General features: G+C 59.4%; 9 protein-coding genes across 9 annotated transcripts; 4 read left to right on the forward strand and 5 right to left on the reverse strand.

The window, feature by feature from the left end:
- Positions 1-81: 81 nt before the first annotated feature.
- P884DRAFT_282506 (adenosine deaminase/editase) lies at positions 82-1,779 on the forward strand (the record flags this gene model as incomplete). The annotated part of the gene is made up of 4 exons (XM_069443603.1): positions 82-279; positions 351-381; positions 470-744; positions 827-1,779. The coding sequence occupies exons 1-4, from the start codon at positions 147-149 to the stop codon at positions 1,777-1,779; spliced, it is 1,392 nt and encodes a 463-aa protein (XP_069301198.1). The 5' UTR covers positions 82-146.
- Positions 1,780-1,783: 4 nt separating this feature from the next.
- Positions 1,784-3,057, reverse strand: P884DRAFT_254956 (NAC domain-containing protein). The gene is made up of 4 exons (XM_069440943.1): positions 2,905-3,057; positions 2,722-2,848; positions 2,395-2,568; positions 1,784-2,332 (listed from the first exon to the last, which is right to left on the reverse strand). The coding sequence occupies exons 2-4, from the start codon at positions 2,771-2,773 to the stop codon at positions 2,103-2,105; spliced, it is 456 nt and encodes a 151-aa protein (XP_069301199.1). The 5' UTR covers positions 2,774-2,848; positions 2,905-3,057; the 3' UTR covers positions 1,784-2,102.
- A 453-nt stretch (positions 3,058-3,510) lies between these two features.
- On the reverse strand, positions 3,511-4,020 carry P884DRAFT_266840 (uncharacterized protein; the record flags this gene model as incomplete). The annotated part of the gene is made up of 3 exons (XM_069442057.1): positions 3,511-3,668; positions 3,730-3,914; positions 3,971-4,020. 3 exons carry the CDS (start codon positions 4,018-4,020, stop codon positions 3,511-3,513), a joined length of 393 nt encoding a protein of 130 aa, XP_069301200.1.
- Positions 4,021-6,950: 2,930 nt separating this feature from the next.
- P884DRAFT_192134 (uncharacterized protein) lies at positions 6,951-9,372 on the forward strand (the record flags this gene model as incomplete). The annotated part of the gene is made up of 2 exons (XM_069437651.1): positions 6,951-9,111; positions 9,239-9,372. 2 exons carry the CDS (start codon positions 6,951-6,953, stop codon positions 9,370-9,372), a joined length of 2,295 nt encoding a protein of 764 aa, XP_069301201.1.
- A 1,408-nt stretch (positions 9,373-10,780) lies between these two features.
- Positions 10,781-15,384, reverse strand: P884DRAFT_266842 (uncharacterized protein; the record flags this gene model as incomplete). The annotated part of the gene is made up of 3 exons (XM_069442058.1): positions 10,781-11,464; positions 11,531-14,529; positions 14,640-15,384. The coding sequence occupies 3 exons, from the start codon at positions 15,382-15,384 to the stop codon at positions 10,781-10,783; spliced, it is 4,428 nt and encodes a 1,475-aa protein (XP_069301202.1).
- A 1,169-nt stretch (positions 15,385-16,553) lies between these two features.
- P884DRAFT_266843 (thioredoxin-like protein) lies at positions 16,554-17,264 on the reverse strand (the record flags this gene model as incomplete). The annotated part of the gene is made up of 3 exons (XM_069442059.1): positions 16,554-16,637; positions 16,800-17,129; positions 17,253-17,264. 3 exons carry the CDS (start codon positions 17,262-17,264, stop codon positions 16,554-16,556), a joined length of 426 nt encoding a protein of 141 aa, XP_069301203.1.
- Positions 17,265-18,116: 852 nt separating this feature from the next.
- Positions 18,117-18,364, forward strand: P884DRAFT_296732 (uncharacterized protein; the record flags this gene model as incomplete). Its single annotated transcript, XM_069444438.1, has 2 exons — positions 18,117-18,261; positions 18,324-18,364. 2 exons carry the CDS (start codon positions 18,117-18,119, stop codon positions 18,362-18,364), a joined length of 186 nt encoding a protein of 61 aa, XP_069301204.1.
- A 428-nt stretch (positions 18,365-18,792) lies between these two features.
- Positions 18,793-20,754, forward strand: P884DRAFT_216802 (uncharacterized protein). The gene is made up of 2 exons (XM_069439325.1): positions 18,793-19,187; positions 19,318-20,754. Exons 1-2 carry the CDS (start codon positions 18,928-18,930, stop codon positions 20,645-20,647), a joined length of 1,590 nt encoding a protein of 529 aa, XP_069301205.1. The 5' UTR covers positions 18,793-18,927; the 3' UTR covers positions 20,648-20,754.
- Positions 20,755-23,805: 3,051 nt separating this feature from the next.
- Positions 23,806-25,151, reverse strand: P884DRAFT_53086 (uncharacterized protein). The gene has a single exon (XM_069445947.1). It carries the CDS (start codon positions 24,780-24,782, stop codon positions 23,919-23,921), a length of 864 nt encoding a protein of 287 aa, XP_069301206.1. The 5' UTR covers positions 24,783-25,151; the 3' UTR covers positions 23,806-23,918.
- Positions 25,152-25,680: the final 529 nt, after the last annotated feature.

Below are 25,680 nucleotides of genomic sequence, written 5' to 3' on the forward strand. Positions count from 1 at the left end.
GACAAGTTCCAAGATGCGGTTCCAACATGAACGTTCCGTCGCGGCAAACCCTAACCCTTACTGAATTCCCGCGCTTTCCTGCTCTCAATGTTGCGTACCCTCCCCGACAACCACCCAGGCAGTGAAGCCAAAATCGCAAGGTTCTGATGGCGAACGAGGCGGACGAGATAGCACTTGCTGTTCTGGAAGAGTTCAGAAGGCTCCCAGCGAAGCGCAAACCTGCTGTCCGCGACAATGGCCTCCACGAATGGGTACCCCTGAGCGGCATTGTAGTGAAAGGTGTCTGGCAATCATCAGCTGGGGCTTCGGTGTGTAAATTCAACATTACTGACTTGAGATCTGGTGATTAGGTCCAAAGTTTCTGAAATGCGTTGCGCTGGCGTGAGTATATTCCAAGAATTGGGAACTCCTACTCGAGGTTCGGGCAACCACGAATCTGCTTAGTTAACACTCTCTGGGGTCCGTATAGCACTGGCATGAAGTGTCTCCCCGCATCCAAGTTGGCCCAGGCCAACGGGGTTGCTCTTCACGACTGGCACGCCGAGGTCCTCGCCATTCGTGCCTTCAACCGATTCATCCTGGACGAGTGCCACCGCCTGGCTAGGGACGATGCTGCAGAATCAGACTTTCTACGCCGGAGGACTCAAGAAGAGCTACCCCCCATCTCAAACGGACCTTGGCATCATCAACCGTTCGCATGGCGTGAAGACCTCACCCTGCATATGTATTGCTCTGAAGCCCCGTGTACGTTACTCGCTCCCCTCCGGGCCCCCCTTCCCCCTTACCCGCCGTGGTCACTAACGTAGTCACTGACACCCACTACCAGGCGGCGATGCCTCGATGGAACTGATCATGTCCTCCCAGGACGACGCCACCCCCTGGGAAGAGCCCCCGCCCTTATGTCCTTCTCCTTCTCCCGCATCCCCTTCCTCGTCCACCGCCCTCTCACCTTCTTCTTCTTCTTCTTCTTCTTCTTCTTCTTCTCCTCCTCCTCCTCCTCATCCTCCTCCATCGTCATCCGAGCCCACTTTGTTGGGGAGGGGCTTCTTCTCGCGGCTGGGCATCGTGCGCCGCAAGCCGTCGCGCGCCGACGCGCCCCCTTCGCGCTCCAAGTCGTGCAGCGACAAGCTTGCGCTTCACCAGTGCACCTCACTGCTCTCCTCGCTCGCCTCCCTCTTCGTCTCCCCGCGCGGCGCCTACCTGGCCAGCCTCGTCCTGCCGGCGTCGCAGCACTCGCCCGCCGCCTGCCGGCGCTGCTTCTCGGCCGAGCCGCCCGACGGCCGGATGGCGGGGCTCGACAAGGAAGGGCCCGCGTGGCGCGGCACGGGGTACGGGTTCCATCCCTTTCGGGTGCAGGCCACGGAGAGGGAGTTTGAATTTTCGAGGAGGGGGATCAGGGCTAGGAGTACTGATGGGGATGGGGCCGCTGGCGGAGGACGAGGCGAGGAGATCAAAGTTGTGGCGAGCAATCTTGCTGTCGCGTGGACCGTCGGCGGGGAGGTGGAGGAGGGATTGATAGGCGGGGTTATGCAGGGGAGGAAGGGGTTTGACGTGAAGGGGGCCAGTTTGACGTCGCGGAGGAAGATGTGGGCGGCGGCGGTAGAGGTTGCCGGCACGCTGGGGGACAAGGTCATCTCGGAAGGATTGGCGATGGGCTCATATGACGGGGTCAAGGGTGGGCACCTCCTGGAGGGCAGGAGGAGAGTGAAAGAACAAGTGAGGGGGGAAGTGTTGAAGGGATGGCTGAGGAACACCGGCGACGAGGATTTTAGTCTGTGACGCTGCCCAGAATTCCGGATGTGCATGTGCTGGCATCCTGGCGGCTAACCAGACCAAGATACGCCATTTGCCCTTCCCTTTCAACATGGTCACATACTCTTCATCAGCCCCGTGGAATCTTTGGATATCGATCATATGTCCCTTCCTATCCCCCACCTTGCCTGGGCTCTGGAGCCAATGCTACTTACGACGAAGACCGCCAAAGACGCCGCCTGTTCCCTGGATGGAAAAACCAAATTCGTGTCTGTCCCTTCATACACAAAGCAGCGAAGAGGGAATTGCCAGATTGCGGTAAGAGTTTTATTTTTCCGACATCGGGCCGTTTACTCGACCTTGTTCTCGAAGTTCTCGCCAGCCACGAGGTCGGGAATCTCATCGTCATCAGCCTCCTTCTCATTCTTCTGCATGTTCTGGTAGCTCTCGGCCAGCTTGCGGAGCGAGGCAAGCGAGTCGGGGCCGAGCTGGTTCAGGATGCCGGGAACGAGCTCCGTAAGCTCCTTCTCCTCTCCGTTGCCGTAGATGGCGAAGGTGTTGGCGGGAACGGCGGCATGGACTGCAGCCCGACCGTCAGCATTCACTCTATCCTCGTTTCATCGATAAGCGTCTTGTACAAACCCTTGGGCGCGGAAAAGTGGATGACGTTGCCGTCGCTCTTGAACATGTTGACCTCCTCAATGGCCTGGATGGGCTGAACATTGAGCTTCTTGAGCGTCTGCTGCAGCTTCTTGTCGTCGCCGGCGGAGCGCGCGGGGGCGCGCTTCACCTTCCTCCGGGGAGTACCCTTGCCACTGTCCGTCAAGTATAGCTCGTTAGAATCTCGGTCAAATGCGCTGACGTCGAGGCGGTTTCGGAGGGATCGGATCTAGACATACCCTGGCGGCGAGGTGGGTTAGTTCGGCCGATCCGGAGCGGGAGAGGGATGCTGGAGAAACAGCAACGTACCGATGCGAGCAGAAGCTCCGAGCTTCTTCAACCGTTCCTGGACGTCCGCCATGTTGATGGATAGTGTGTTGGGATGGGGTTTTGGTGGGGAGGTTCGAGATGGAGGGGGGACTCGGTGAAGCTCGAGCTTGAGATTGATCAGTCAGCCTAGGGCAGGCTCCGGCCCGGTGTGCACACACGCACACAACCACACACACACCCACAAACTCCTAGCTTGCGGCGTGGGAAGACAACCGTCGCAGGTGCAAAAAAAAGGCGGCTGGGGACGTACTCTGTCAATCAGGGATAAATTCAGTCCTTGGATTTACCTCGGAATATCGTGATAGGCCCGCGATACCTTACGCCGTGTCCGGTCGTCAGTAGTTGGAGAAATTGTGCGCGCCTGGGCCCTGATATTTTTCGCTGCCGCAATAACTTTTACCCCACTTTGACAGCCGCTCACCGTCCCGCTCACCGAACCTCTCACCTTGCACGGACACGGACGGTGTGTTTGCTTCTGAATATTGGCGGCAGCCTTCGACTGGGCAATGTTGAATGCACAGCAACGGTTACCATTTTGCTTTTATTTGTTTACTAATGCTCAAATTCCAATTGCGCCAGACGTCCAGACAGTAGGCTGGCCCCCATGCAGCCCTGGCAATGCCTGATTTTGTTCGTTCGCTCCTTTTGGTCTCGGAGAACCACATCTGGATCCCTTGTCGCCCCTGAGACGCCCCGTTTTACTGACCGATAAATGAACATACATATCGTACACTCGCCGAACCGTCCCCTTCTCTCTTTCCGACCGGACTACCTAGTATCTGAGGACGAAGTTGACTCTGTTGGCAACCCAGCCTCTCGTCTGATTGCTTCTCTCCTGGCCTTGACCTCCTCTGCCAACTTCAACGACTCAGCTATGGAAGCCTGCTTCGCCCGCTCCTTCTCTGCCTCGGCTTGCACGGTCCATACTATGCCCTGAATTAGTTCCGTAATGATAGGTCACTTCCCTCCAAACATCTCGGCACTCACTTGGCTTGTCCGACTTTGAGTACTCCTTAAGCTTCGTAACAAAATCATCGAATTCCTGCTGCCGCTCGACCCTCCGTTCCAGGCTCCGCTTCTTGAGCTCGGGGTTGTATCTCTGGAAGAGCTCCTCATCTGTGGGTTGCACCCATCGTGTGAAAGCAGGACCTCCGACACAAATGACACCGCCGCTGTGCACATTATCAGCAGCTTGATTGCTTTCCCTGCGGCCGATCCGGGGACTCACACGACGAGCATCTTTGTCCACAGCCACCAGTTGACAGGTTTCTTGGCCATAATGAGGAATGCGTCTCTTAGACCCCTCAGCAAATCACAATGTCAACGGGAACAAGAAATCAGAGATGCTGCTCCCAAGGTCGTGTTTGTTGGCAGACTCGCCGTTCCCGGTCTGCTTCATGAACTCTCTCGTTGATGAGGTCAGCCTCTCACTCGAGGGCGGCCAGATGCGGCAGAAACCAAGCTTACCAGAACTGACTTTTTGGGCAGCCGACAACAGCTGGCTCACCGAATTCATCAGGAAGGTACGGAGACACTGGTTCGGCTTGGCGGTGTGGATCCGGGGTCATTCGGTACTTTAGTTACCTCACAGGCCAATCGCGCTAGCTTGCGGTAATTCCCGTTAAACTCGGAGCATCCAGAGTCTTTCACCGCTGCCGTGTCTCGGGACTCGGGCAGGCAAGGTTACCGGTTTGAGCCCAGTCCAATATCGAGTGGATGCGTGGTGCGCAGGTCTCAATCTGAGGGTGAGCTTGCGGCTTTCCTTGCACTCCCTTCCTATGACTCGAACAAGCGTGAGAGAGAGCATCGGGACTTCCTCGGAATTCCAGGTTCGGCCTGCTGAGGACCCAGGCATCGGCACAGATACGTAGTTACGTGTCTTGAAACACCGGGCTAGGGCGATCATGAAAACAGTATTGAAGCCCTGGTCCTCTCTGGGGCTTACGTGTTTGGCGTCGACATAACTACTCCGTGATGTGCGTGCGATCCGCAAGGCGTTGAAGTCGGGGGGCCGAGCATTGCGCGCGCCGCTGGCTTGCAGGCAGATGCGCTGCTGTATTCCCCTGTCCCAGGTCTTGGAGCGGCGCGTACCAGATTCGCGGGGGCTGAAGAAAACCAATCACTGCCAACAGCGGACAGCTTTTGATACGCATCATGTCGGGCAACTCTGCCAACTCAGCAAAAAGCTTCGAAACTCACTTTGAAACTCTTGGGCCTTTTTCAGCTGTGTAGCGAATGTACAAAAGACGGGAAGCGGCAGTTGCTCTACAAAGCCTCTTGCAAATGGGGCAAAGACACGAATTAGGTCTGCCTTGTTCCGAGGGGCAAGTCAGCCCAGCGATAATCTCGGATAGTTCAGCTACTTCTCCCGCTGTTGGGCCTGAATGTTTATGTATGGGCTTTGTTGCTACCCTACCGACACTACGGAGTACTTGGGTATGTACGTTATACATAGAAGGAGTAGCTCCGCAGAACTGCTCGGATATCAGTCCAGCCGACAGCGCGGTCACGTTTCAGTTGCACAGTTGCACGAGGTCCGAACAGCAGCATCAAGCATCGACAGTAACAAAAGAGAAAATTGGTTCATTCTATGCCAACTTTGGCAGGTAGCATCAATACAAACATAGTTTACTACCGGCTCGAAAAAAGTTAGATCTCCATGCATTCTCTGCTGGTATGGTCCTTGTTGATGGATAAGGAGAAAAAGGCGCTTTTTATGGCTACTCCGTAATTCAGCCTATGACTCGGCGCAGTATTCCGTATTTCAATGTTCAAAATACGCAGGGCTGTAGTTATGGAGTATCGGACCCTTGGCTCGCGTAACAAATCCTGGTCCCCGAACAAGGCCCCGCGCTGCCCAAACCCACTCGCGCCATTCTCCCCATTCAATTCTGAGGGGTGCGCCCATGGACCCTTGCAGCGGAAGAACGGGCTTTTTAGCTGATCCAGCAGGGCATAATGCACAATGCAGTCCTTGCCTCTGGGCTGCGACCCTTTTGACTGCCGCACTTTTCAATACCTTTTTCGATCTCACCATCTCCGTTAATAACTGCTAAGAGTTAGCACATAGCCGATTGTTTCACGCCCTTTCTTCCGTAATCTCGGCGCCTTGACCTCCCGACTAGCGCGCCTCGACAATCACGGCGACGGCAACGGCGACGACGACGACGACGAACACGACGATAACGACAAACGGTCACAAACAACCACCATCACGACTCCCGACCCTTCATTCGTGCTGTTGCGCTGCGCAAATCACACGGCTGCCGGTCCCTTGTGTGCCGTCTGCCGCTTCCATCTCAGCCGTCGCATACGATTCGGCGGAATTTGTCGAGACCGGGGTCCAGGTCGGCCAACTCGAACCGGACATCCTACATTCGCCTAGACGCGCCGTTTGCCATGCGACCTATCTAGACGCATTGCGCTCACATACCAGCTCAGGAGCTCACCGCACAAGGACAGCGCTCTTGGACGATCCCGATTGCGCCGCGATCTGCAGCTGCGGCGACCGGTTCTCGGAGACGTCTCGGAGCTAGGGCAGCACCGACACCCGCACGGAGCGCTGGCATCATGGCGTACAACGGACAATACGATGGGGGTGCTGGTGGCGGGCGCCAATACGGCGGAGGGCCGGGTCCTCAGCGCCCTCCGCCGCAGCGACATTACCCCCCGGGCCCTGGAGCGCCGCAGCAATACAACGGACCGCCGCCCCAGCAGTACGACCAGTATCAGGACGGATATGGCCCCGGCTATGACGGATATGGGAATGGATATGACCAGGGTTACGATCAAGGCTACGGCGGGCAGTACGACGACGGCGGCTACGGAAGAGGAGGCCCTCCTCCCAACCAAGACCATTATCAGCAGGACTACTACGACCCCGGCCCCCCGGGGCCCGGAAGGGGCGGGCGACCGATGCCGGGTGGAAGAGAAGGCCCCATGAGGCCTCCCCCCAGCGGTTCTGGTCGGGGAGGTCCTTATCCCCCTCGCGGTGGCGGTTACCCTCCTGGTCCTGGCAGCCGAGGCCCTCCCCCTCCCGGCCGTGGCGGTCGGCCAGGTCCAGGGGATAGGGCTCCCCACTCAGATCCCGGCGGTGAGTTTGGCATTCTGTCTAGGCACTCCGGCCTCACCAACGAGGTTATGCTAACATGGGCTCAGCCTTCAATGGCCCTTTCCCCTCGTTTCCCGGCGCACCGCGCAAGTCAGATATGGAACAGGAGCAGCAGATCCTAGCGCAGATGGAAGGTATGGACATATCGGGAAACCGGCCGAGTCCGAGAGGACCGAACGGTCCGCCGCAGCAGCAGAGAGGACCCATGCGCCCTCCCCCGAACGGCTACGGGAGACCCGGGCCGATGGGACCTCCCCGTGGCCCACCGCAAGAGTACCACCCGCAGGACTACCCCGACCGGCGACGTGGCCCTCCTCCGGTCACCGGATATGGACCGCAGGGGGGTGGTTACCAGGAGGAGAATTTCGGGCCTCCGCCTCGAAGCATGACGATGCCGGCCGGAGATCAAATGGACATGCGCCAGGCCGGTCCTCTCATGCGGGCAGATAGCGCACCTTACAGGGGCCCTATCGGCCCCGGCGTGCCGCAGCGACCGAGCACAGCGCAGGGAATGCGACAGCCACCGCCGAGGATCTATCCTCCAAACAACTACGGCCTTCCGCCTCAAGAAGCGCGCCGGGATGGCCCAGAGGAAGCCGGGCATGACTCGGGCTACGGTCAAGACCGCCCTTCATCGGTCGACGACCTCTACGACTACTACGGCGGCAATGACGGCTATCCCGCCCACAACCCTCCCTCGGCCGCGTCCGACGTCCCCGATTTCGATGCCATGCCCTCACATCGCCCCAAGAACTCGTTAGACCGGCACATGCAGCCTAGCCAGCAAGAGCTGGCCCAGCGCGGTCCTGGCCGGCACCCCGAGATGACCCGGGCGAAGTCTCAGCCCAACTTGCGCAACTCGCAGACAGCCGTGTTCGAGATGGCCGGCGACATCCCCCCGCTGCCCACCCATCATCAGCCCGGCGGCCCACAATCTCACCAGGAGCCCGGAGCCGGCCCGGCTCCGGGCCAGGGATTGCCTCCAGGTCCGGCGCCTTACAGGCCCGGAGTGCAGCCTTCGTCTCAACAGGGCCACAACCCGGATAGCCTTCCCTCGCATCCCACGCCCGTTCGTCCCGGGCACATGCCCGGGTCGGTGGTTAACCTCAATGACCGGCCGCCGCCGGTGAGGAACTACAGTGGTACCCCCGGCGGTTACGGCGCCAATACGACGACCGGTCCTCCCGCCGGGGGCTACCAGCAAGGCCCGCCGCCCGATCAGGCGGCCGACGGGTCCGGGGCGCAGCCCGCGGAACCGCCCGTCACCGTCGAGGAACTGGAGCACCTTCGGGCCACGGTCAAGAACGACCCCGGGGACCAAGCCACGGCGCTCCGGCTGGCCAAGCGGCTGGTCGAAGCGTCGGACGCGCTGGTGCCCAACCTCCCCGACCCCAAAGCGCGCGCCCGGTCCCGCGAACGCTACCTCGTCGACGCGCAGAAGATCCTCCGCAAGCTCGAGAAGGCCAACAACCCGGACGCCATGTTCTTCCTGGCCGACTGCCTCGGGCGCGGCCTGTTCGGCGAGCCCGACAACGCGCACGCCTTCTCGCTCTACCAGTCGGCGGCCAAGCTGGGCCACGCGGCGGCCGCCTACCGCACGGCCGTGTGCTGCGAGATCGGCAACGACGAGGGCGGCGGCACGCGCAAGGACCCGCTCAAGGCCATCCAGTGGTACAAGCGGGCGGCGACGCTCGGCGACACGCCGGCCATGTACAAGATGGGCATGATCCTGCTCAAGGGCCTGCTGGGGCAGCCGCGCAACCCGCGCGAGGCCATCAGCTGGCTCAAGCGGGCCGCCGAGCGCGCCACGCCCGAGAACCCGCACGCGCTGCACGAGCTGGCGCTGCTGTACGAGAGCGCCGAGCCCAACGACGTGATCCTGCGCGACGAGGCCTACGCCTTCCAGCTGTTCAAGCAGGCCGCCGAGCTGGGCTACAAGTTCAGCCAGTTCCGCCTCGGCTGCGCCTACGAGTACGGCCTGCTCGGCTGCCCCATCGACCCGCGCCTGTCCATCATGTGGTACAGCCGCGCCGCCGTCCAGGAGGAGCACCAGAGCGAGCTCGCCCTCTCGGGCTGGTACCTGACCGGCAGCGAGGGCGTGCTGCAGCAGAGCGACACCGAGGCCTACCTGTGGGCCAGGAAGGCCGCCCTGGCCGGCCTGAGCAAGGCCGAGTACGCCATGGGCTACTTCACCGAGGTGGGTATCGGCGTGCCGGCGAACCTGGAGGATGCGAAGAGGTGGTACTGGAGAGCTGCTGGTGAGTTTCTCTCCCTCCCTCCCTCCCTCTCTCTCTCTCCTTTTTTTTCCTCGCTTTTTTTTGATGGCTTCCCGGAATATCGGGGTTTTGGTCCAGCCGGCAACAGTGCTGACAGCCGCTGCGACAGCCCAGGATTTTCCCAAGGCGAGAGAGCGATTAGAGGACCTCAAGCGGTCCGGCAAGAGTGGCCCTCGCACCCGAGAGAGGATATCCAGGAGCAAGATCGGGAAGCAGCAGGAGGGCGAGTGCTCCGTCATGTAAGCGACAGAGCGTTCGCGCTCGGTAGGGCTTTGCTCATTCCTGGAGGTGACGGTTAGCCAGGGTGTAATGAGCGGTTGGGTGGTGGTGAAGAGGCTAGTTATGCTGGCAAAGTGGCAACGGCAGCCGCATGCGACGTCTGGTTGCGGCCGATCCAGATCCCCCCCCTTCGAGATGAGAGGAATGCCATAACTTGTAAATTCTCAAGCCGCGGAGGCGGCCATGCGGTCATGAAAGCAGCAGTGTTGAGCCCTCAATGCGAGACGAGCAAGAGGGGGGAATTTGTTTGTCTATATGTCTAGGATGTAAATACGAAAGAAAACGGCATAATATGGCGTTTCAACGAGGCCGAATTGGCGTGTGTTTTAAAGGGATAAATAAAGTTTGCACAATAAAGCTGCAACCCCTGAGATGGGCACTTGGCGTTCCCGGAACGGTGACGACGGAAACAAATCGCCCTCCGCCATACCATGTTGCAAACCACCGCATTAAGAATACTTGTAGATACTGTACATTCGCCGTGTGCTCCAATAGAGAGCTCTGACCAATCTCCCTACTCCGGAGCAGAGCAACCGAAATTCTCACTCGGGAATCATGGCCAGCCACTCTCGAACTCCAACAGCACCATCTATCGTCATCCGGTCATAAATTTCCCCCCCTTCGTGGTCTCTCATGATCATCCAGCCTCGGTAGCATCATTCCGCGGCGCATAGCGTCGTGACCCCAACCACCAAGCCAACAAGAGACACCAACTCAAAAACTCCAACGCCAAACCCCAACGCCAGATATGTCGACTCGGCGATGCCAATCTCACTTGGAAGTAGGCATGCTAGCCAGAAAGAGATTTTTTTTTTCTTAACAAAAAAAATCAACCGTATCTCTTGCTGGTGCCGCGGTCTTTTCAAGATTGGAATGTCAGCTGTGCTCGCCCTCCGAGCCGTAACCAGTCCCACGACGCGCCAATCTGAACGAGACCGGTAAGCAAAAGAAACAGCATTACGACGAGCAAACGGGCCAACGAGCTCTTGATCCTCATGTCTCCCTCTTCGCCTTGGCCATCTAGGTCGCTGGTCGGTTCCTTTCTCTTTCCTTTTTGTTGCTTCTTCTTCTTCTTCTTGTTACCCTTCTTGCCTTTCGTCGTCTTTTTATTGCCTTTCTTGCTGGTCCCCTTCTTCTTCATCCCGGGAATGCCGCGGCTCTTCTCTGCAGCAGTGATAACAGCAACAGCAGCAGCAACAGCAGCAGCAGCAGCAGCAGCAGCAGCCGCCGCCGCCTCCGCTTCTGCGTCTCTGACCTGCTGTTCCTCGTGATCCTCCTCCTCGTGATCCCCCTGCTCCTGCAACGGCGGCGGCAGCAGCGGCAGCTCCGATTCCCCGTCCGTCCCTTGCGCCGCCGCAGGCTCGTCAGACCCCTACTCCTGCTGCGCCTGGTCCTCCCGATTCCGGTGCTCCTCCGGGCCCCGGCGGTCTTCTTGGTCCCGGTGGTCCCTGAAGAGATCCCGCACGTCCCCCCTTGCCGCGGGTGGGGGTCGCTTCTTGCCGCCGTGCACGGCGAGCCGCTGGCGGGAGATCCGGAGGGAGCCTCCCGCGTTGGCGCGGTATGCGGACGGGCGGGTTGCGGCGCCGACTCTCTTGACGTAGGGCGCAGCGTTGTAGTAGTAATAGTTGTTGTTGGTGGTGGGTTCGTTGTCCTTGGTCGTATCGGTCTTGTCGGCAGTTTCGGTCTCGGAAGCGGCGGCGGCGGCGGCGGCGGCGGCGGTAATGTCCTCGCCGGTGTCGTGCGCGAGCTCCTTGACAGTGTGAGCCGCGCCGTTCTTTCTCTCCGCCGCGTTGCCGTCTTGTCTTGTCTCGCCGACGCTCGGGGGGGGAGGAGCCGTCTTCTCGCCGCCGCTCTGGTCACCGGCCGCCTTCTTCCGGGCCCAGTGCCAGCTCTTGCCGCCGCCACCACTACCACCGCCATGGCCGGCACTCTTCTTCCAGCCTTTACCCGTTGTGGTGCTGCTACTCTCTCCGCCGTTGCGCACCGCGTGCTCATCCAGCCAATCGCGGCCGCCTTTGCTGCTGGCTTGTTGAACTGCCACACGGGATGGCGAGGTCTGCTAGGCCTCCCCGCTGCCGGTGTCATTGTTGTAGTCCTTGTCTCGTTCCAAAGTAGCCGGTACCGCCTTTCCTTTGCCCTTCCTGTCCCGCTTCAGCAAGCCGTTGCGGGTTTCCGCGCCGTCAATCGCCTCCTCGAGATGGTTGGCAATGCCGCCGTCGCCCGGAGTCTGCTGCTGCGGCTGGGGTACGACAGGCTGGTGGTCCTCTCCGCTCTGAAGCAGAAGGGGCTGGATGGCGGTGTCCTGGTGCTGCCCCGGGGACGAACGGGCCGACGTCTCGCCGTTGGCGAAGGCTGAAGCGTTGTTGTTGTTCGCGGCCTCGGGGATGGGAGTGCTCGAGCGAGTTGCGGTCTGGGAGCCGAGGCGGGACTTGTTCCTATACTTGTTTCTCCGCTTCTTGCCCTTTTGCTTCAACATGTAGGGCTCGCCGGGCCGGCAATGCTGGTAATGCTGAGGTCGCGGAGGGGGCGCAAAAGGTGCGACGGCCGGGTTCCACGCCTGGGATGGCGAAGTCTCATCCTGTGCCTGCAGCCATGTTGCGGCGCTTATTCCTCCAGCTTGCGGCTGCGATGAAGCATCCGGGTAGGTCGGCTGAGCTGCAGGGGGGAATCCGTCCCCTATCCACGAAGAATACACGCGGTCATGGCGCGGCGGCCGGCGGATCACGGTGGCGTTGTACTCGGGATCGAGCCTGACGTCCCCCACGTTCTGACGAGACGGGAGTGTGGTAGGTTTGTCGAGTTGCCCTTCAGACCCCCTTTCATCTTCATCATCGTTCTCGGCGTTGGCCGGCTTGGATTCGTGGCTCACGTGGGGTTCGCCGCATCCGTTGATGTGCTGTTGTTGGGTTGGAGTGGATGGAGTCGGCTGCTGGGTGCGCCCAGCGTGGGAACGTTCGGGCGCTCGGGTGTCGTCGTCCGAGGTTAGGGCCCGAGTGCCACTGCATGTCATTGCGCTGCCTGCGGGAGGTGCGCTTGGGGGTGCCGGAGCAGCTGCTGGTGTGGGCGTCGTGGACTCGGTGGACTCTGAGCGCCCAGCAGCAGCGGGAGGAGCGGTTGTCGACCCCGGCGTCTCGGGGGGACCAAAGTCTCCAAAGGTGATGCGCCTCACAGAGCTGTTCGGGCGCGCCCTGATACGGTCCGGGACGGTGACGGGAGCGGGCTCCCCGGTGTCCATCTCGGAAGACACGTCACCGAAATTGATCCGCCTGACGGGACTATCCTTCTTGACCCTGTTATGGCTCGGAAGGGTAGGGACGGTGTCCGGGGAGTGCTTCTCCTGGGGCAGCTCCGGCAGACGGACCTTGACGCTTGTACTCGCGATAGAGCTCTGAGCCGAGTGGGTTGAGGCGTTGGATGAAATCGGGCAGCTCCCAAATGCCTCTGTTTCAGAAGGCGGTTTTGTCTGCGCGGAGAAGGTTGGGGAGGAATGGCCCTGAGGTTGAGTGCCGCAGCCGTAAGCCGGTTGAGGAAGAGGCGGCTGCGGAAGCCCTGCAGCGCAGTGAAACCCGGGGTGACGTGCCTCCTCAGAGCCGGGATAGTGTTGTGCGTGCGGCGGAGGCGGAGGCGGGGGCAGGGGCAGGAGCGGATGGTACGAAGACGCAGCGGGTGGCATGGGCATGTCCAGCCAGGCATGGTGTGGGTACGGGCTGCTGAAGAATGGCTGGTAAGGGGGTGGTGGTACGTAATGCCCCGGGAGTGGCGGCGGGGGGAGATGCGGGCTGAGCGAAGGAGCTCCCCGAGGGCAGTAGTGGCTGGACCAGGGTCTATTCTCATACGAGGGAGAGCCGGAGAAGGCGCCGGCGGACGATGAAGGCCAATGCCGATGCTGGTTCCGGTATTGGAGCTGGAGCTGGTGCTGGTGCTGACCAGGCTGCATCATGCTGTGCGACCGCGCGGCCCCAGGGGCTGCCGGGTGCGGCGGATCCGGGAACTGCTGGCTCAGTGACCGACGGGGGGGCGTCCTGATGCTGGAGAGGAGTGCCCTCTCGGCCCGTTGGTGATGGTGCGAGCGTGAACCGCGACCGAAGCGCTGCTGCAACTGCCGCTCTTGTGAGAACGACTGCCGTGTGCCCCGAGAGCCACCACCGTAACGAGGGCTCCCACCGTCCCGGGCCGAGGAGAGATTGCCGGTGCCACCCGAAGATGGGCTCCCGCTCCCGTTGCCCGCGGAGTGATGACTTCCGCTGCTCCCCAGTCGAGGCCTGGGTTCGGGCCTGAAGTGCTTGGATCTCAGCGGGTAGGAGATGGTGAAGCATCCAAGCCTCGGGTGTCCGCGGCCATCCTCTTTCGACCGGCGGACGGCAAGGTGAGCACTGGCCTCGCTGGAGAACCGGACGAGGGCGTAGTAGTTGTCCCTGTAGGACTTCTTCAGCTCGCAGCCCTCCACGTGGCCCCACTGACTCAGGTGCTCGGCGATGGCGGCCCGGGCCTCCCTGCTGGACATGTCTCCTATCTCGAGGGGTGCGATATGAACGCTGCGCGCTTTCTCGACGCACTGTTGGCAAGAGCAGGGGGCAAACCTGAAATCCGATCCTTGGTTCCGGCGGCCGTGATTGGGGCAGCGAGCACGATGGCCGGAGCCCTGGGAGCGTGGATGGGGGTCTTGGCCGGTCCTGTTGGCAATGTCGGCCTCGACGGAGCCGGGGATCGGCTGGGTCGGCTGGGTCGGCTGTCGAGAAGCACCGTTGGCCCGGCTGAATAGGTTTTGTGAGCTGCTCGGCAACCGGGACGGGCCTGGGCCCTCGACGCCAGCGCCTCTCGTTGCCAGCGAAGGGGCCGGACGAACCGCGGGAGCCGGGCCAGACTTGGAATGCTTATGACCCCTGCCCTGGTTCTCGCCCGTGCGAGCTTCTGCCGGTCTAGAGCCGGACGACAGCTGGTGCGTCCTGGCGGCGGTCGTTCCATTCATAATGACAACCGCCGGGTTCGCGACGTAGGTATATTCGCCCTCGTCCCGGCGCGAGCTTGCGCGCGGCAGGGAGAGCGAGCTGGAGCGGCGCCGCGGACGGCTGGTCGGCGCGATGGAGCTCGGCTCGGGCCTGCTGAGGGCGATGTCATTATCTGTGACCCCGGTTAGCCATCTCGGTTTCGCCATAATGCTGTGCATGCTTCGAGTGCAGGGGCCGACACAAGAGGGGAGAAGGAGTCCAACCGGTACAGTTCGTACGTACCATCGAGTGCGCGAGTAGGCAACGAGTCCTGAGCGTCTCGACAGTTGCTGCTGCTTGCCGACACGGCCGAGACGTCCTGGCCGTTGTCCCCTTGTCGGGACTGGTTCTTGTAGAAACGAGACCAGTACCTGAGCGCCCCGCGGAGCACCGAGAGCTCCTGGATGCCGCAGCACGAGACATGGTTGATCTCGGCCGGCGACAGGACGCACAGGATATCGGACCGCTCATCCCACGCGCTTAGGCGAGTGCGGTGCTCCTCGTGGGTGCACCAATCGTATGCCCACTCGTCGACGACTTCAAAGGAGGCGGCGAACTTGGAGGGAGACGGCTCGCCGGGGGCCCCTTCGTTCTCGTCGCATGCGAAATGGACGACCCGCCAGAGGTTCCAGGCGCCCATGTTCCAGAGATCGATGGCGTCAAAGTACTGGTACATGTCCTCCCACGTCCTCGGCCGAACGAGCGTGTTCATCTTAGGACCACGCCTGACGCGAAGAGCAGCGGCCGCATCGCAGACGTAATCGTCGTCCCAGGCCACGCCACGACGGCCGTGAGGGATCTCGCCGCGCTTGAAGCAGCGGCGTGCTTTGGGGAGCGAGAGGATGCAGGGCGCATCCTGTGGCATGTTCCAGTAGAAACCCATCAAGGGCTGTGGGATCGCAATGTCGTTCCTTGCGAGGCCCCAGATCCAGCCGACCTTGGATTGATGAGGCAGCAGCACCTCTCGAACGCTACCAGGAGGAGCCATCTCAACTGACCCGAGAGCCCTGTAGGACGAGAGAGCGGGCGGTTAGCGAGCATGTCTGCGATAATGCTTCCACGATGGGGCACAGAAGAAGGTGATTTGCGCCTCTCTCTTTCTTCTTTTTTTTTCCTCTCCTTCTCGTTTTCTTTTCTCTAGCTTACCTTCGTCGGAAAGTATCGTCGGAAAGTTTGATGGGAGAGCAGGAATGAGGCAAAAGCGATGGTAGAGGCTCGATTCCCACAATCTTGTGGTCGAAACACCTCGGCCACAGCGAGCAGAAATGGTTATGATGAGTAGAATTTCGTTGACAAAGCGAGCGACTAAACGAGCGGAAGAAGAGGAAGAAGAAGAAGAAGAAGGGGGGAAGAGATGCCAATGGGCGCAATGGGAAGATGGGCAGATGGGCAGATGGGCAGATGGGCAGATTGAGAACAAGATGGGATGAAATGAGAGATGGGATTGTGGAACAACCTCGCCGGGCAGGATAGTTGCAGCTTGCTGTGGTTGAAAAGGGTTTACTACAACCAGGCTTTGTAGGTGTAAGCTCAGATCTGCTTTCCTAGTGTCGTTCATGAATGAGGAGTTTGGCTATGAGTAGGTCAAGGTGCAGAGAACAAGTAAGTAAGGTAGTGAGTGCAGGCTCGAAAGCATACCCAGTCGGGCCTTGCAGAACCTCACCAACGGGGGGTGAACCCTCGATCACGCCCCGACATTGGCATTACCGGCATGCGATGGACATGAGATTATCTCATGGTGAAGCCCCATTCCACACTCTTCAAGCATTCCTATTCCGAGTGAGCAGGCGCGCTGCCGAGTAGGAAACACTCGACTCCGGGTCGGCCAATGGATTCTCAATGCAGTCCTTGTCTTCCGGCGCCCCAAGGGCGCTATTACACTCTCAACCTCTCCTCTTGCAGAATAACGCGCGTCCTTTCGCCACTTCTGCATCAAGAACAACAGAACATACAGTTCTTGCAGCGCCACGAGCACCGACCAAAAGGTTAATGTACAATGAGGAGGGATAAGAGATAAGAGAGAGAAGCAGCGGATTAAAGGAAGCAAGCTCTTCTCCAGCGGACAGAAAGAGGCCCCAAGAAGGGAGGAGGATGAGAGACGAGATAACCCACGAAAGCAGAATGGTCATTCACAGCAGTGGTACATGACTGGCTACCTTATTTCGGCAGGTCGTTGAGCATCTTCAAGATTTCCGACTCGTTCTCTCCGGCTGCGACCTTGCCGTTATTCCAGTCGACAACCTGCACAATGCATCATTAGTCGCCACAGCGGAGATTGGAAGAAAGAGAGGCGCAAATGGAATAACAGAGCGAATGAAAATGAACAGGGATGAGAGCAGAGGAGGAAAAAAGGAAGAAAAAAAAGAAAAAAAGAAAGCAGATAGAAGAGAGGCTGGAACATACCACCGGCCTCTGCAGATTCTCGACGTTCTCCTTGAACTTCCTCAGCGCGTCCTGCTCGTCGCTGGCGCCCTTGACGATGGTGCCAACGCGCTGCTTGCCGGCGTAGTCGAGAATGGTGCGCAGTTGGTCAGCCGTCGGCAGGCTCTCGGTGATCTCGAGCTTGAACTCGGGCCTCCGCGCCGAGGCCGACTGCGCCGAGCGGTCGCTGGCCTGGTCCTCGGTCGACGTCTCCGAGGCGGCGGCCGACGCTTGGCGCAGCGCTGCCGCCAGCCTCACCGAGGCCGGCGAGCTCGCCTTATGGAATAGGGTAATGATGTCAAGCGTTTTGTGCTGTGTGTGTGGTTTTCCACGTCAAACCGGAGTCAGCAAATCTGGAAACACACTGGCTTCTTGTTATGATGAAGAAATGGCTCAGTTGATGTGTGATATGAAATGTTTTTTTTTGGTCCTTACAAATCGGAACATCTTGAGCAACAATGCTACTTCTCTTTTTATATTGGGCAGTTCTAGGTATGGTGTTTGGGGCGCTGCTGCGATGCACTTCTCTCGAGGTTGCCTTGTTCACAGCGCGGTTGCGAGGTGAGGTCCAACCTGCCTGGCATCTTCCGAGCACTGTTCAAACCGGCAAGGAAGCTTGGGCCACCTTGCTCCCCCCAGCCAGTCCGGTTTCTGCCTTCCGCCCGCCTTTAGGTTTGTGGGTACAGGTACAGTCACAGCGAGCTGGCTCCGAGTTTGTTCTGAAGCCTCTTTCCACTTATTACAACAACAATGGAACTTGAAGGCTGCGGCGCCTCGACGACGAAACTCTATTCCCGTGCCGGCGTTCAGTTTCAGGATGTGAACCAATTTATGCATTGCGCTGCTTCTTTCAGATGGTTGCTAGAGAGTTGTTAAAGCGGTTCTCTATCAACCTCTTATCCCCTTCTTTTCTTTTAGCTCCGTTGCGAGTTTGATGGCCGAGTGACTGCATCACTGCCAAGCCTTGCAAGCCACCATGCCACTTTGTGAAATGTCTCTACACCATTTCAGAACATAACTTCCTTGACAAGGCACAGCCAGCACAAGCATCTCTAGAAACATGTATGATGTCCATCTGTTCATGATCGCCGCTCCTTTCTCCACTTGTGCCTTTTTTTTTGGGGGGGGGGGGGGAGGAAGAGATTGAGATGACGTAGAGTAGGGGAGCTCTCGCATCTCGCGAGATACAAAAGGATGGTGTTGGGCAAAGATCGCTGTCCTCCAGTATTCAGCAATCAATTGAATTTATTTTTTTTTTTTTCATATTGAGAGTGAGAATACATCGCCTCAGAAATCATAATGCAGTCAAACGTCGGAAACCGGCAGGTCTACGAGGAACAGGTCTACGAGGCTGGCGACCAGCGCAACCCAAAGGCCACCGAGACAGGGTCGGGAACTCGTTACAACGAAGAGACAGCAAACTCGCACCTGCAGAACGACTCGAGTATGTGCTAGTTCACCCCCGGCTCCGGGATCCCAGACAGTGACTGACCAATGCGCCCTCAGAAGATCAAAGATCACTCTCGAACCGGCAGCCGCCGAAGTAAGTGTCTGCACCCAGTCATGGCCGGCCCGGTTTCTCCGTGACTGGTCTGTGGCTGATAATATTTCCATCCGTTCGATTGAATGAGCTGGCACTCTGTCGGTGCACCGTTGAGTCGGTGAGGGCAACGGCACCCACAGATACACTAGAGCTTTGCGGGGCCAATTCCCGGTCCCCCACAGGTGGCCATCAAGGTGCGCACCACCGCCAACGTCGGCGTTGCGGCCGGGGTGTGCTTTCCTGGCCTATAGCAAAGGAAGCAGAACCCAAAGAGCCTGCTGCCTGGCGGCGCCCTCAGTTCGTTTTATTGCAAGTATGAAATAGAGTACCGTGTAGATTCCAGTGTCCCGCAATTTTGGTTGAATACCTGTCAACGTCACCAACAACGCCAAGCGGGCAGCAAACTCCAAACGTCCAACCATGACCGCCACCGACCTTGCCTGGTCCTCGTCAAACGGCGCCTCGCGTGCCGGTGCTCAACCAAGACCCAGAGCCATTCCCGACCCGGCAATCGCTCCCTCGACTCCCTCAACCGTTGCACAGGTTTCCGCCGAGGGCGAGCCGACAATGCCTCCCAACAATGATCCCAATCCTCGCGAGACGCTCGCCGTGCATACCTCCCTCCTCTTCGATCCCATCCAGAAGTCCTTTCTGAAGAATGTCTCGGTTGAGGTTAACACCAAAACCGGCGCCATTGCCCGCCTTTACCAGCGCGACAGCTCCCATCTCCCGGGCCCTCTGTCCGAGCACGATATCGATCTCCGCGGCAAAGTAGTCCTCCCGGGCTTTGTTGACTCGCACACCCACATCTTCCTGCACTCAGACAAGTACTTCCCCCTCCTCCATTCTCCCTTACCTCTTACCCCCGGGGGGGGGGGGGGGAAGGGCCGGCTTGGCCCCACCCATCCTCCTTTCCACCATCCTTACTTGGAACCAGACTGATCACAACCCAATTAGAGAACGTCTTCACTCACACCAGATGCGCGACGAGTCCCCCGTCGAGCGCACCGTGCGGGCGGTCAACCACGCCCGCGCCGCCCTTCTGGCAGGGTACACGACGTACCGGGACCTGGGCACCGAGGCGCTGGGCAACGCCGACGCCAACCTGCGCGACTGCATCAACCGCGGCCTGACGCCCGGGCCGCGCCTGCTCGTCGCCACCGAGGCCCTCGCCTCGAACGGCAGCTACGAGATCCGCACCGAGAACCGGCTCGCCCGCGGGTCCGCCGTGGGCCTGACCCTGCCGCGCGCCTCGGACCCGGCCGACGGCGTCTGGGCCGTCCGCGCGGCCGTCCGGAGGCGCATCGGCGAGGGCGCCGACGTCATCAAGTTCTACGCCGACTACCGCCGCCGAGTGATGCGCTTCCCGCCCGACACCGAGGGCCCCGGCGGCCGCCTGCTGTTCCCGCCCGACCGCCGCGAGAGGAACCCCGCGCTGCCGCTCTACTCGCAGGAGGAGATGGACGCCATCGTCGCCGAGGCGAGGCTGGCCGACGTGCCCGTGGCCGCCCACGCCGCCGAGACGAGCACCGCGCTGATGGCAGTCAGGGCTGGCGTCACCACGGTCGAGCACATCTTCGCCGACACGTCTCGGTGCCGGGACGAGATGGTGGCCGAGATGGCGGGGAGGGGCACCATCTGGGTGCCCACCCTTAGCACGGCCGAGGAAGGGTTCGACGAGCACAAGTTTGAGTGCTGCAAGATGGCCGTCAAGGAGGCCTTCGATCGGGGCGTGAGGCTGGCGGCCGGGGCCGACACCGGCGTCTTCAACCACGGCCGCAACTGCAGGGAGATGGAGATCATGATCGAGGCCGGCATCCCGGTGGAAGACGTGCTCGTCGCCGGTACGTACACCGGGTGGCATGCCTGCGGCGGGGACGCCTCCGGGTTCCGGTTCGGGTGGTGGGACGAGGGTAACCGGGCCGACATTGTCGCCCTGGACGCCGACCCCAGAGAGGACCCGAAGGCGTTCCGGAAGGTCAGCTTCGTCATGAAGGACGGCCGGGTGTGGAAGCGGGACGGGCGGCCGGTCGACGCGTTCCCTGCGACGCAGTGGCCGGAGGAGGAAGCCGCAGAGTCGGCCGAGGAGACCGGGACGCTCAGGGGGCCGGCGGCGATCCCTCTCAGATCTGCGTTGTGTGCGGCGTCGACCGCGTCGCCCTCTGCGCCATCGTCCGGCGGACCGACTCCGGCCACGTCGAGTATCAAGGGCTCTAGGGATCCAACACCAGCTGCTACGTCTGACGTAGGCTGGGAGACGGACTCGTTTGATGTCAATCTCGGTTGAAGTGTTCTTGGCCTTGCTAGTTGCCGCCGAGGATATTCTCTATCTAGGGGCTGGATAGAGAAAAGGAAAACATCATTACAAATATACATATCCTCGTTCGCCGCTTCGCTTCCTGAGACAGCTGAATCCAGCTAGGTTGAAAAAGAGAGATGACCGATGCTCGAAAGGTTAGGTGACAAGGGAGTGGTGACAGGGAGGCAGCCGGATGTTTGGTGTTATTGGCCTTTCCTCTCTAGCCAGTGCACAGCTCTGGCTCAATGGAAAGTATCCTGATGAAGCATGCGCGGACCTCTTGAACTCTGCCGGCTCACAACCGATCTGTGTCTAGATTTCTGCGTGGTCCCACACCGCGGTGTCTGACGACCACGGGAGTCACCCCTTAGAATGGGGTGAAGCAGGGGAGAGGTGTTGTCACTCCCCGGATGCGTCGCTTCCACTTAGGATATGCCCCAAAGAAAGGAATTGACCAAGGCGGAGTTGGCGTCCCTTGTCATTCACGGGGCGCAATGTGTTGCTAATCCAAGATTATCAAACCATCGGCGGCTCGGGCTGTCAAAACATGTCGTGCACTTCAGAAAATCCAGACCCATCCACACAGAACGTCAGCGAAGGGGGGGATTTTCGGCAAGGCAAAAACATGCGCAAGAGGCACAACACCAAGGCAGCTCGCCCGACCTACCCCCTTCGCCGCCTCTCCGGTGGCAGCATATTCTGTATATAACTCGACGCGCGCCCCGGGGCTCCGGCCCGACTAGTCAGACGCGCCTCTTTCCACGCCGCCGGCTAACCCGCGCCCACTGGCGGTGCCGGGAGCGCGAATACACACATACGTGCTCACTGCTCGCCGTAGCTGGTCAGCAAGGCGACGGGACCGCTGAACGAGGGGCTGGGGGTTTAACGAGCAGATGGGCTACCTACCACTTTGCCCAGGGCGCCGGGGCATGCCTTTCTGGGTGGGAAAGAGTCCGATGGGGGGGAAGGGTTCGATAGGCGTGGGGGTGGGGCTCTTGACGGCGGAGGTGGAGTTGGGAACCCCGAGCGAAGGGGAGTTGGGGGAGAGGATGTGCCGCTAGGTTTCGAGTCTGGCCATCGAGCGCGGACGGCGCCATAGCTGGGTGAACTGGCGTTCGCGAGTTGCTTTTTGCCTCCTCTTGGCCCTCCTCCTCCTCCTCCTCCTATCTGCTTCTCTTTTCCCCTTTCTCTCCCTCTACCTATCATGCAATGCCGATATCTCCCAAGAAGTACATCTCACAACTGGGGTCCCGCGGTTGCCCCGAGACACGCATGACATATATGCGCGGCTTCCTACATGCTCTCATCTCGTTGCGGGAGCTTCCCCTGTGGTATTCCTGACCTGTCACAGGTCCCCTGGACTATCCTATTCCGTACATAGTTAGGAAGCTAACTCATGTCTTGCACTGACCACATCGATCAAGGTTGCGGCCCCAGGGGGGTTCTGCTGATGTCTCTGTTCACCCGTCAACTCTTTCCTTGATTCGCAGCGGTTAGATCGCTTTTTCCATTTTCGACATGCCGAGCGCGGGGTGCATCTCCTAACCCACTGGGCCATATCCTGCGGTGTGCTGTGTTTCACTGCAAATACCGTAGCCCCGCGTCCCTGCAGGTGTCGTGCGCACTATCATCGCACTAGTGCCGTATTGGTGATGGATGTCCATCACAGAGTACGGATTACTTCGGAGCGAGAGGGGTGTTTGCGCGGCAGACAGGAACAGGTTTAGTCTCTCGCTAAATAGAGGAGGCGAGGGTTGGTTGAAATCCGGGCTCGTCGTTGATGGGTCGCTGAGGCTGTCAAGCTGCACTGGCCAGCTGCTTCGGTCCGCATCGGGATCTTCGGCTGCACTCTGCCCATCTGGCTCGGCTGGTCTGATCATCAGGTCCCTTTACTTAGTGTACCTACACTATCATCCGTAGTGCATTCATGGCCTTTTCCCTCGCCACTCGTCATTATCTCGGCCGCGGAAAACCGAGCACGGTCCTGGAAAGGTGTCGGGCCTGCCATGGAGGCTTTGGAGTGCGACAATTGAGGGCAATTGGCCCATTTCCTGTTTCCTTGTGTCCAGCTTCCAGCGGTGAGGTGTGGAGGAAACATGTCCTGCAATCGACTCGGTGAACAAAAAGCCTAGGAAGGACCTTACGAGCTGCCATCGCGTTCCATCACCTGAGACGGTGTTAAAGGAGAATGGAAAATCAAGGCAAGAGTCATCAGCCGGCACTGGTCGCAATTTCCTCGCCGCCACGCGTGACCCTTAATTGCAACCACTTGACCTCCCAGCTGCTGCGATGTGACGACTTGCCGTGACGAGCTGAGGAAAAGCTGCGCGAAGAGGTGCGCAAAAAATAGGTGGAGTGATACCACCATTTCCCGTCGGCACGCTGATGGGAAAGGGAAGAAGTGTGCTAGGTGACATTTGAGTGTGGGGTCAAGTTTCTAACTAATCCGTAACGAGTTCCATTTCACTCCGGGCCGATTCCGGCAATGCCAAGCACGGCGGCAATTACCGCGGGGTCCAGCCGGTTGCGCGGAGATCGGATGGGACCAAAGCCCCGGGTCTGGACCTGGCCATGGGTGTTTGTCTTGGGAGCAAAGGACTTACATAGTAGGTCGACTCACATGCGCGTGTTGTAAGCCATCCATCGTAGCGCTGATTAATGGTAGAAAGGTAAGGCGAACATACTGCCGGAGGTTCCGTCCGGTGGCGATTGGGATGAGTATAGTAGAGGTACCATATGAGGTGATTGCCTCGAATTTAGTTTATTCAGATCAGATCAAAAAACTGTTCCGAGCTTGTGTTTCGCCAACTTGCTGCACGAATTCTCGGAACTAGGTTGATACATGCAACGTTAAAGAGGCTAGCCTGAAAGAGAGCGAGAGTGTGTGTGAAAAAGAAAAGACAATTTTTTTTGGCCCGTGGTATCGTATGGTAGTGTGATGCAGCCCATGACTCCGGCAACGCCTCCAAAAGAACCCCGAGAATGCCGATGCAAAAAGGGCCTTGATCCAAGTGTGTCCCTTCCCGCAGCCATGTATGCAACCCAAAGTCCCACCCAGACCTCCAGGTCCCCCTGATCCAGAACCCACTCTCCCCAAGAAACCGTAGTAGCGGAGACCTCAACGCCGGCCGTAGTACCATGCAAATGCAAACGCTCGCCAGCTGTAGCGATAAAGAAAAATGAATAACAATAGTCAACAGAAGAAGGGTTGAAAGAGTGGTATCGAGTAAGACAAAAATAAAAGCAATCAAGAGATGGTTCAAATCTCGAACGTCTCGTCCTCCCCGGCGAGCGTCGGGCCCGAGTCCACAAAGACGATGCCTCGCCTCTTCCACCCGCCGCGCCGGAACCAGTAGTCGGCGTCTTCGGGTCCGCCGTCGTAAGTCCGCGGCCTTGGCCGTGGCCTGGGCCTGGGAGGGGGCGCAGGGGCGAGGCCGAGACCGCCGCCGGGGCCCATCTCCTCTTCGTGCGACGAGTCGTCCGCGGCCGACGATCCGCTGAAGGTCAAACTGCACTCGCTGCTGGCGTCGCTGGGCGCCAGCGAGGGAGCTCGCCTCCTGCCGCTGTGAGGAGCGGTGGCGTTGGTGAACCTGGTCAGGGCCGGGGTGGGATGGTAGTTGCTGTTGTTGCTGTTATTGTTGCTGTTGTTGTTGCTGCTGTGGTTGCGGTTGCTGTCGCTGTTGTCGAAGCCAAAGTCGAAGCCGTCATAGATGACCGTTTCTGATGACGGGTTCCGGCCGTGTAGCGGAGACGACGGCGGTTGGTGAGCAGCTCGGCTGGACCGGGCGAGCCGCAGCTCGTGTGGCAGGTACGGCCTGGAGGTGCTCTCGCTGAAGGCATTCCGGAGCGGCGGAGACGGGGCCGGAGCAAGAGACGGGTGCAGCCGTAGAGGATCCCAGTCGATCGACAAGTCTGGCCTGCGGGAGGTTGTGGAATCGATCGATGGGCAGGCCGGCGAGCCGGCAACGCTGGGGAGGTGCTGGTGGCGGCGAGGCATCTCGCTCTGGTTCTCGAGAGGCTCGCTGCTGTCGCTCCTGTGTTGTCTAGAATTCCTGTGTCTCCGAAAGCCGTGGAGGAAGCTGTGGAAGTGATTGCTTGAGGTAGGCTGGAGGCCGCACAACATCACGCGGGATCGATGTCCTTCTAGTCAGGTATGTATCGGCTCGTGGAATACGAACTTTCGGTTTGGCAATCGGCTGTTGCCGGTTGCACTTGGCGGCCGAGACGGGCACGGCTCCGTGTTGGTGTGCGAGGTGAAGGCTAACAAGTCCTGGCAGAACGGGCTCCGGACGAAGTGGAGGGGGAGGGGAACATAATAATAAGTATGCAGGTCCCACATCCTGGATTATTTGTGCCTGACGACAATGTCATGGGCGACGGTGACCGATCTCCGCGATGACAAAAGGGTGTGGTACCTTGCAGGGTCAAGCAAGGTCCAAGCTGGGAAAGGGACAGGATCTGGTGATTATTGGTCGCAGTGCGCAGTATGTGGCTGACTAGTAGCAGCTAAGGTAACTACGTCAGTCCAGAGATAGCAAGATTAGGGGCGTGACCTGATTTCTTAGCTGCACACCATCTCCGCCATGCTGCTGGTGTGGCCATGGGGCGAGACCGGGGGGGCGTGCAACCAGAGATATGATAGTTCTCAACCCTTAAGTATACCCCAATCAATCCCTTGATTGTTGTACAGTCCTCTCTGTCTGGTCGGTGTGTACGGCCTACTCGATGTCGTGTCCCAACGATCAAAGCCACCTCATCAACAATCCTAAACAACGACACCTGTCAAAAGAAACAATCCATCGTGTACGGTCGTGTACGGACAACACTTGGCCGTCCCCGTAGTGTACCAACGCGGCGTTGATATGCTGCTGCTGACAAACAAAGCCCCGTCTCAGGGTCGTTGTGCCGTCATTCCGTCATTGAGACAAACAATGAACAAACTAACCGACGCGAACCCGTCAACCAGCCGTCCTCAGCCCACCGATCCTCTATCCTCTTGGGGGTTTGCCTGCGCAAAAAGT

This window comes from Thermothelomyces heterothallicus (assembly GCF_042370625.1).
Source record: "Thermothelomyces heterothallicus CBS 202.75 unplaced genomic scaffold P884_scaffold_2, whole genome shotgun sequence".
Classification (NCBI taxonomy): Eukaryota; Fungi; Ascomycota; class Sordariomycetes; order Sordariales; family Chaetomiaceae; genus Thermothelomyces; species Thermothelomyces heterothallicus.